The sequence below is a fragment of the Neophocaena asiaeorientalis genome, unplaced genomic scaffold (genome assembly GCF_003031525.2).
Source record: "Neophocaena asiaeorientalis asiaeorientalis breed wild unplaced genomic scaffold, Neophocaena_asiaeorientalis_V1.1 scaffold43, whole genome shotgun sequence".
NCBI lineage: Eukaryota > Metazoa > Chordata > Mammalia > Artiodactyla > Phocoenidae > Neophocaena > Neophocaena asiaeorientalis.
The window spans coordinates 8,969,747-8,979,670 of NW_020173674.1; the positions used below are offsets into that span (position 1 = coordinate 8,969,747).

The 9,924-nt window shown below is 50.3% G+C and overlaps 2 protein-coding genes across 2 annotated transcripts in view; both read left to right on the forward strand.

Annotated features, from left to right (window-relative positions):
- LBHD1 (LBH domain containing 1) overlaps positions 1–1,731 on the forward strand; it is a 6,996-nt gene extending 5,265 nt beyond the window's left edge. Inside the window, exons 5-6 of the mRNA XM_024749350.1 lie at positions 183–280; positions 365–1,731. Coding sequence (XP_024605118.1) covers positions 183–280; positions 365–395 — 129 coding nt within the window. The 3' untranslated portion in view covers positions 396–1,731. The remainder of the gene's footprint in view (positions 1–182; positions 281–364) is intronic.
- Positions 1,732–5,032: 3,301 nt separating this feature from the next.
- On the forward strand, positions 5,033–9,677 carry INTS5 (integrator complex subunit 5). Its single transcript, XM_024749382.1, has 2 exons — positions 5,033–5,180; positions 6,526–9,677. Exons 1-2 carry the CDS (start codon positions 5,101–5,103, stop codon positions 9,503–9,505), a joined length of 3,060 nt encoding a protein of 1,019 aa, XP_024605150.1. The 5' UTR covers positions 5,033–5,100; the 3' UTR covers positions 9,506–9,677.
- Positions 9,678–9,924: the final 247 nt, after the last annotated feature.

Here is a 9,924-nt window from a genome sequence, read left to right on the forward strand (position 1 = left end):
CGTTTCTATTATGTACTAAATTTTAGCAATTAATGTTACTTTATGTATGTGTTAAGACTAGTTTTAGGTAAAGTAACAGTTCTTTGACTTGGATCCAAAGACCTTTTCAGTAACCAGGACCACTGTGTGGTCTGTATTGGTTCAGGTTAACCTGGATATTTTTGCTCTTACCAATCCTTCAGGTCCAGTGCACGTGCCAACATTACTCTGTCTGGGAAGAAGCGCAGAAAACTCCTCCAGCAGATCCGGCTTGCCCAGAAAGAGAAAGCAGCCATGGAAGGTGAGGCGAGGGCACAGAAGCTGGGGTGAGGGGGCAGCTGGGTTCATTTGGGTTCTTTAATGCTTCCTCTTTCCCTTTGCTCAGTGGAAGCCCCCCTCAAGTCAGCCAAGACTAGTGAACCACAGCCCAAATCAAAAAAGAAGACAAAAGTCCCCCAGGATGTAGACATGGAGGACCTTGAAGATAAGAGCTAAATGTCACACCCCTTCCACCAGAAGATTCTCAGCTGGAGCCAGGAGGACTCGATGGTTATTTCAGAGGACTTTGGAGAAAGCGTTGCTCCTTTTCACTGTCCCCAGATTCCTCTTCCCTAATGGCCTAGTGACCTGCCGTGGAGGGATGTATTGAGAGGTAGAGGGTAGAAAAGAAAGATTGGAGAAGGGGTCCTAAGCAGTCAACTCCATTTGTAAAAAAGCCCTAGCATTCTCACTGAGATGTGTGTGATTAAATGTAGGAATGGGGATAGGCCATGAAAAGGGGCTGTGAGTGTGGAAACAAGACAATTGGGAAACAGGACCCACAGTTATTACTTGACCAAAGGCAACAAGAAGCCACCCTCCATGATGGCCCTGTCTCCCCGATGAGTGACACTCCATTTTTCCATTTCTGACAAAAATAAGGTGTTCTGTAGAGATAGCAGAGGAGGTAATGGTCTTGATACTGGCCCTACCACCTCCTCTGTGTGACCAGGGTGGACAAGTGACCGTGGTTGTCTCTGCTTCCTTTGCTGGATTATATTTTTATAAAGTGAACATTATTTTTCCCTTTTAATGTTCAGAAATTCTGTTTGTTGGAAGCCAGGGCTGGGGTGGTTAATTAAAGTGAGAAGCTGTGTGTGCAGAGATGTGGTCAACTGGGGAAAAGCATATTCTCTCCTTGCTCTGTTAATCAGTGCAGGCTTCCTGGAAGAGGGAGGGTTTGGGTACAGTGTTGTGCTCCCCCCTCCTCAAGTTTATATTTTGAACATTTTCAAACCTTCGGTAAAGTTAAGAGATTAGCACACTGAGCCCTTAAATATGCACTCTACTTGGATTTACCAGTTTTTAACATTCGGCTATACTTGATCTCCTTACCCGCTTGCATATATATGTGTGTGTTCAAGTACGTATAATTGTTGTCTTTGCTGACTCATTTGAAAGTCAGTTGCAGATGAGATTTTATCCCTTAGGACATGCTTCTATACAGCCAAAACACCTAAGACATTTAACATTGGTGGAATAGCTAAAATTCAGGTTTTCATATTCACATTTCCTCAGCTGTGGATAATATTTTTTATAGCTGTTTATTGTTTCCTCAATCCAGACACCGTTAAGGATCACGCATAGCGTTTAATTGTCATGTCCCTTTAGTCTCCTTCAATCCAGAACAGTACCCCTACCTTGTCTTAGGTGACTTGGTGTCTTCGAAGAGTCCAGCCTAAATTAATTAATTAAAGAATATCTCACAGCCTGGGTTTGTCTGTGTGTTTCCATATGTTTCCTCATCAATAGATGTAGGTTAAGCATTTCTGGGGAAAATTCTACATAGAGGATATTGTGTACTTCCCATTGCATTTCATCAGGAAGTAAGTGTTGACTGAAAAAAAAAAAAATACACAACCTAAAGGTTGAGAATTATGTTTGATTCAGCAGACTTGCTGAAAACTTAAACCTGGAAGACAGCCTGTCAGATAGCTCTGAGGTAAGGGAGGAGCCAGGATATAGAGGTGTTTTTGCAACAAAAACCAGGTAGTTGGAACATCAAAGATTATTGTTAATTAAAGAAAATCAGACTTCTCAAGTTAATTAATTTAATGCTTTTCTATGTATGGGAAGATGCAAGAGTCTCGGCTCTTTGAAATCATTCCTTTGATATGCTCCTTAACTACCTATGGCCAGTATCCTGTTCTTTTTCCTCCTGAATCTCCTCAGGGTGCACCGCTGGGGATGGCTGCAGTGGTTGATGGTTTGATGGAGGGCAGCCTGTTTGGAGACGGTCGGAGACAGTCATAGTGGCTGATTGCTTGATGGCCGCAACGTTGTTTGTTTTCTGATATAGGAGGCAGGCGAATTTTTCGTCCACACATATAATATTAGTTTGTCTCATTATTGGTGATTCCTAGTGTTAAGTGTGTGTCTGTCAGATTTCTCCACGGTTAAGGTATTCTTTCCCTTTGTAATGAGTAAGCAATCTATGGAGTGATACTTTGAGATTGTATGAATACCCTGTTCCCCAATGACCTCTCAACAATGGTTTTAGCATCCATGATGATCCATACCTGAATTAGTTACTGCTGCAAAATGGTGATTTTTCTAATTGTATCATTCATTCATCCATGTTACTCATTTTACATATTCTGTAAAGGAAACCCCTACTTCCTTTTTAAAATCTCATTTTGGTTGATAAACATCTGTTACTATCACTTTTTCATGCTCCAAATCATACCAAACTAGCCAGCCAAAGCCTGTGTCTTTTTTTGGAGGGGGGGGTCCGGGGGGCACACAGGATACAGCATCTTGGTTCCCCAACCACGGATTGAACCTGTGCCCCCTGCAATGGAGGCACAGAGTCTTAACCACTTGACCACCAAGAAAGTTCTGGTCCTGTGTCCTTTTGACACAGCACCACCAGTATCTGAGCAATTCCTTGCTGTCTGGCACAATATGTTCCAGGCTCACCTGCTACTTCCCCTGGGCTAAAACTTGGTATCAGCTATTTTTCTATGGAGAGAGTATTATGTCCAGTTTTGAACACAGAAAGGAAAAAGTACTTGTGTGAAACTGAAATATATTCAGATGCGGTAAGGAGAGGAGGGGAGAAGCTGCAGGGAGAAGGAATTTCAACATCTTGGGATCCCCATCTCCTTTCATAATTTTGTTCTACCCCCTGTGCCTAAGGCAGAAAGGAGCTTGCTGCGTTCAAAGAAGAGTTTCTGTACCTGGTATTGTGCTAAATTCTTTACACAAATAACCTGAAGTGGGAATTTCCTGGCAGTCCAGCGGTTAGGACTCCATGCTTCCACTGCGGGGGCACGGGTTTGATCCCTGGTCGGAGAACTAAGATCCTGCATACTGCATGGCATGGCCAAAAAAAGAAAAAGAAAAAAAAAAAAGAGAGAGAGAAAGAAATAGGTGAATAATCTGAAGTGATCTTTGCAAAACGTTTGTGAGATACGATACAACATGTGCCATTTTACAGTTAAGGAAAGGGGCTCCGAGCAGCTGAGTCACTTGCTCAGGGTTACATTGCTAATTAATAGCAGACATGAATCCAGATCTGTCTAACTCCAAAACAAGCACCTTTAGATTGTGAAATCTTTAAGGGCAAGGACCACATAATAGTCTCATAGCTGGAAGAATTTATCGGGTTCAAAAGGCACTTTTTTTTTTTTGGCCATGTCGTGAGGCATGCGGATCTTAGTTCCCCCACCAGGGATCTAACGCATGCCCCCTGCAGTGGAAATGCAGAGTCTTAACCACTGGACTACCAGGGAAGTCCCCAAAAGCCACTTTTCATAGATCAAAAGTCAAGGCCCAGAGAAGGGAAGTGTTGGGTCCAAGTTTGAAGCAGAGCTAGGAGCAGAAATTGTCTCATTTACTGTCCTAGAGCATATACGCTTCATGAGTGATCGAACTTCTAAAATTTAAGAATAAATATAGAACCACCACAATTAATCATTTAGCTTTTAAAACACCGTCACTTCAAAGGTATCTTTAGAACCTACCATCTGGTGTTATTCTAACTCACATTTCCACTGAGAACAGTAAGCCCTCTGGTTAATACAGGCCTCAGAACCTACCTTCCTTTTCATTCATCCAACCAACTATTAAGAGCCTGCTACATGCCAGGAAGACACAGTTGTATGTAATGATGATAAAGCCTTTAACAAAACTGGCAACATCCCTGTTGTCAAAGAGCTCGAGTTCATTCAACAAATATAATAAAAACAGCTGTTGCTTATATAGTGCTTACCTACCATTGCAGGCACCAAGTGCTATACAGTAAACATATTACCTGGTTTAAATTTTCACAAGCCCGTGAGGTAATTGTACTATTAACATCCCGATTTCCAGAAAAGCAAACAGGCAGAGAGGGGTTAAATGTACTACACAGCCGGTTAGTGGAATAGCTGGAACGTGATCTAGATAGACTGGTTGGAGCGGGGGCTCTTGATGAGGTGTATTATATCCTCATAAGGTTACCAAGCTCTCTCTGCAGCTATGGGGATGTGAGGTTGGGGAAGGGCCCCCTGCACTGGGAGACTGGGGAGCCTGACAAAGATCGTAGTGCTAACCTAGGACTGGGAGAACACCTTCAGCGTAGCCAGCCCAATTTTTTCAGGCTTCCTCCTCTCCCTCTCTTTCCTTGTCTTCTCTTCATCTTCTCTTACGGACTTTCACTCCTTTCTTTCCGTCTCTCTTCCGCTTTCCTTCTTCCCTTCTCTCCTTTAACTGCTTTTTACATTGTCACTGGTTATTGATTAAAATGTTTCCTAAGGTGCTTCCTTTTTTAAAACCTCGAGAGTTGAAAATTTTGTTTCGGCTTTAGGAAAATTAATTAAATCCAATTAAGTGGTCGCAGCTAGCCTTAGTCTGTGTAAATAGCCCTCTCGGGGGGAAAAAAATGGTTGCGTTGAGGGTGGGTCGGCTTCCCGCTGTCCTGGGTGCAGCCCCGTTCTGGGACGCCGACTCATCTCGGAACCAATGTATGAGGGTCACGGACGTCGCCGGATTGGTTTTCCTGAGAGGCTTTGTCGCTGGTTCCTTTCGGGTTTCCCGGCAGCGCGCATGCGCCTCCTGCGCTCCGCCGCTCCCGCTTCGGGCTCGGGCTAGGGCTCCGGGATGTCCGCGTTGTGCGACCCTCCCGGGGCCCCAGGGCCTCCCGGGCCTGCCCCGGTCTCCCACGGTCCCGCGCCGCTCAGGTAGTCAGAGCCCCTGGCATCTTTCCCTACCGCGGGGTCCCGCGCCGATAACCAGCCTTCTCGGCAGAAACCCGGATCCCACCTCGAGAACTCGCGTCAGGGTTCTCAGAGATTCCCGGACGGGTCTTCCCAGAACTCAGGGACTGCCTCACCAAAACTCTGGGCTCCAGTGCCCGCACTCCCAAGGTCTCGGTACTGCCTCCCCCTAAACCCCAATGCCCAGTTACCCCGGATCCTGGCCTTGCTCTTCCAAGAATTGGGAATATCAGAACTCTTGGGAAACCAGGTGCCCTGTCCCTTAGACCCGAGGGAACCCAGGGTCCCCTGACTCCATGGAGACTCCCTGAGCACCCAGGCCCAGAAACCCACAGAATGCTTTCTTCTAGCCTTTCCCTTGCTCTCCAACGGAGACACTCCCCTCACTGTAGAGTGGGTTTTTTTGGAGGAACCAGAGATGCATGGCACAGTCAGAGCCTTATCAACCTCTAGAGGATGCTGTCAGAAAATGCAATAAGAGGAAATAACACTGGCTTCTGAACCTCTAAGACTGAACCCATATGTTTCAGGAGGGGAAGCGTTGAAGGGCATTAGCTTGTCTCTGCCCTGGGGCACCTTGATTCCTGGGGCATACTGAGGGTTCTGGGAAGGTGGTGGCTGTTGTTGTGGTGGAGTCCAAGTGGTTGGTGGTTAGGATGCTTGCAGAATATGGGAAGAAGCAGGTTTGGGGAGGGAGAGCTCTTACTAAGGGGCAAATTTGGGCTTAGAATTTTCTTTCCATTAAGAGCAAAATCCAGCGTTCTCGTTTGTATGTAGGGGGAGTGCAGTAAAGCTAGAAAGGTGTGTTTAAAGCAGATGTTACAGGAACACAAAATATACTTACTCAATTCAACAAATATTTATTGAGTATTTCCCATATTCCAGGCACCCCAGTAGAAGAGGATCCACTGTTGAAAGCAGAGAACTGTTAACTACCCTCTTGGACTTTATAGTCTGATTACTTACCTTGGTTTCCTTCCCTGTAAAATGGGATCATAATGGTACCTACCTTATTGGGCTGTTATCTGTATTGAAATAATACAAGTAAAGTACTTAAAAGAGAACTTGATGTATTACAAGAGTTATCTAATATTGATACTATTGTTATTTATTAAAAGAAAAATAGCTAGCATTTACTGAGTAACTAGTGTGACCTAGATACGGTGCTTACGTGCTTTATGAATATTATCTTTTGAGGGAGGTACAGTTATCCCTATTCTACATAGAAAGAAACTGAAGCTCACAGAGGGAATGTAACTTGCTCAACAACTCCCAACACTCTAACTCTGCTTCTTTTGCTTCCTTGCAGTGCTCAGGAGCTGTCGCAGGAAATCAAGGCCTTTCTGACTGGTGTAGACCCTGTTCTGGGCCACCAGCTCTCTGCTCGGGAACACGCTCGCTGTGGCCTTCTCTTGCTCCGCTCTTTGCCACCTGCGCGGGCTGCTGTGCTTGACCACTTGCGAGGTGTCTTTGATGAGAGTGTCCGGGCCCACCTGGCTGCCCTGGATGAAAGCCCTGTGGCTGGTCCACCTCACCTCCGTCCACCGCCACCCTCCCACGTCCCTGCTGGGGGACCTGGTCTAGAGGATGTGGTGCAGGAAGTGCAGCAGGTGCTGTCTGAGTTTATCCGGGCCAACCCGAAGGCCTGGGCACCTGTGATTAGTGCATGGTCCATTGACCTCATGGGGCAACTGAGCAGCACTTACTCGGGCCAGCACCAGCGTGTGCCCCATGCCACTGGCTCTCTCAACGAGTTGCTGCAGCTGTGGATGGGCTGTCGGGCCACACGCACATTAATGGACATCTATGTTCAGTGCCTCTCGGCTCTCATTGGTAGTTGCCCAGATGCTTGCGTGGATGCCTTGCTGGATACCTCTGTCCAGCATTCCCCACACTTCGACTGGGTTGTGGCGCATATTGGCTCCTCTTTTCCCGGCACCATCATCTCCCGAGTTCTCTCCTGTGGCCTTAAGGACTTCTGTGTTCACAGTGGGGCTGGAGGTGGAGCTGGTGGCAGTGGTGGAGGCTCTTCTCAGACCCCCTCTACAGACCCCTTCCCTGGATCTCCTGCCATCCCTGGGGAGAAACGGGTGCCCAAGATTGCCTCAGTTGTAGGCATCCTAGGGCACCTGGCCTCCCGCCATGGAGACAGCATCCGACGGGAGCTCCTGCGAATGTTTCATGACAGTCTGGCAGGGGGCACTGGCGGCCGGAGTGGGGATCCCTCCCTTCAGGCCACAGTTCCCTTCCTCCTGCAGCTGGCAGTCATGTCACCAGCTTTGCTGGGCACAGTCTCTGGAGAGCTGGTGGATTGCCTTAAGCCCCCAGCTGTGCTGAGTCAGCTGCAACAACACCTGCAGGGATTCCCCCGGGAGGAGCTGGACAACATGCTGAACCTGGCCGTGCACCTGGTGAGCCAGGCCTCTGGGGCAGGTGCCTACCGCCTGTTGCAGTTCCTGGTGGACACAGCCATGCCTGCCTCAGTCATTACCACCCAGGGCCTGGCTGTGCCAGACACCGTGCGCGAGGCCTGTGACCGGCTGATCCAGCTACTGCTGCTGCACCTGCAAAAGCTGGTTCATCACCGGGGAGGGTCTCCTGGGGAAGGGGTGCTGGGCCCACCCCCGCCCCCCCGCCCTGTGCCCTTTCTAGATGCGCTAAGAAACCACGTTGGAGAGCTGTGTGGAGAGACGTTACGTTTGGAACGAAAACGCTTCCTTTGGCAACACCAGCTCCTTGGCCTGCTCTCTGTTTATACCCGGCCTAGCTGCGGACCTGAGGCCTTGGGCCATCTCCTGAGCCGGGCCCGAAGCCCTGAAGAGTTGAGTCTGGCCACTCAGTTATACGCAGGGCTGGTGGTCAGTCTCTCTGGCCTCCTGCCCCTGGCCTTCCGAAGCTGCCTGGCTAGGGTACATGCAGGGACTTTGCAACCTCCCTTCACGGCTCGGTTCCTGCGTAACTTGGCACTGCTAGTGGGGTGGGAACAGCAGGGTGGTGAGGGCCCTGCAGCCCTAGGGGCCCGGTTTGGGGAGTCGGCCTCAGCTCATCTGTCTGACCTGGCTCCTCTCCTGCTCCATCCTGAGGAGGAAGTAGCAGAAGCCTCTGCCTCCCTCCTGGCCATTTGTCCCTTTCCTCCGGAAGCCCTGTGCCCTTCCCAACTCCTGGGACTGGTGAGAGCTGGAGTGCATCGCTTCTTTGCCTCTCTCAGGCTGCACGGTCCCCCAGGGGTGGCTTCCGCCTCCCAGCTTCTTACCCGCCTCTCCCAGACCTCCCCGGCTGGGCTCAAGGCTGTCCTGCAGCTGCTAGTTGAGGGAGCCTTACATCGGGGCAACACAGAACTGTTTGGTGGGGAAGTGGATGGGGATAATGAGACTCTCTCAGTTGTTTCAGCTCCTTTGGCTTCGGCCTCCCTGTTGGACACAAACCGGCGGCACACTGCAGCTGTGCCGGGCCCTGGAGGGATTTGGTCTGTTTTCCACGCTGGAGTCATCGGCCGTGGCCTAAAGCCACCCAAGTTTGCCCAATCACGCAATCAGCAAGAAGTGATGTATAACACCCAGAGCCTCCTCAGCCTCCTGGTGCACTGCTGCAGTGCCCCTGGGGGGACTGAATGTGTGGGCTGCTGGGGGGCTCCCACCCTGAGCCCGGAGGCAGCCAAAGCAGTGGCAGTGACCTTGGTGGAGAGTGTGTGTCCCGATGCAGCCGGTGCTGAGCTAGCCTGGCCTCCTGAGGAGCATGCCCGGGCCACCGTGGAGCGGGATCTCCGCATTGGCCGGCGCTTCCGGGAACAGCCTCTGCTCTTTGAGCTGTTAAAGTTGGTAGCAGCTGCTCCCCCAGCCCTGTGCTACTGTTCCGTGCTGCTGCGGGGGCTGCTGGCGGCCCTCTTGGGCCACTGGGAAGCCTCTCGCCACCCTGATACAGCCCACTCCCCCTGGCACCTGGACGCATCCTGCACCCTGGTGGCTGTCATGGCTGAGGGAAGCCTCCTGCCACCAGCCCTGGGGAATATGCACGAGGTATTTAGCCAACTGGCACCTTTTGAAGTGCGTCTGCTGCTGCTCAGTGTCTGGGGCTTTCTTCGGGAGCACGGGCCCTTGCCCCAGAAGTTCATCTTCCAGCCAGAGCGTGGCCGCTTCATCCGGGACTTCTCCAGGGAGGGTGGGGGTGAAGGTGGAGCCCATCTGGCTGTGCTGCACAGTGTCCTCCACCGCAACATTGACCGCCTGGGCCTTTTCTCTGGCCGTTTCCAGGCACCTTCACCGTCCAATCTCCTTCGGCAGGGGACATAGCCTTTCCATGCTCCAGAAGCCGAGGGAGGTTGAGCCAGGAGAGACAGACAGGGGGCTAAGGTGCTGCAGAAATGTGGAGGTTTCTCTTCTAAGACCTTGGCCTAAAAGAGCGCTGTCACTTTCTTCCTCCCCCACCTTTTTTTCTAAATAAAATTTGCCGAGTTGAGAAAAACAAGAGTCCGGTGCCTCTGTCTGATGTGGAGAGCCGGCAAATTCGGACAGCTCCTGTCTCTGAACAATCCCGCCCCCTCCCTCTGGCCCCGCCCCCACGAGCATTTAGAGTACGCTCTCGGCCAATGGGACAGACGCCAGGCTTCAGTGTGGCCCGGCCAATCAGGAAGCCGGAAGGGGCGGGCGCTAAGATACGTGGCTCAACGCGCGCCGGGGGAGGGGAAGCTCCGGGTCAAGGAGCGAACCCG

Coding starts and splice junctions, on each gene's coding strand:
- INTS5 (XM_024749382.1), top strand. CDS start 5,101: ATGTCCGCGTTGTGCGACCCTCCCGGGGCCCCAGGGCCTCCCGGGCCT. Junction 5,181..6,525: donor CACGGTCCCGCGCCGCTCAG/GTAGTCAGAGCC, acceptor GCTTCCTTGCAG/TGCTCAGGAGCTGTCGCAGG.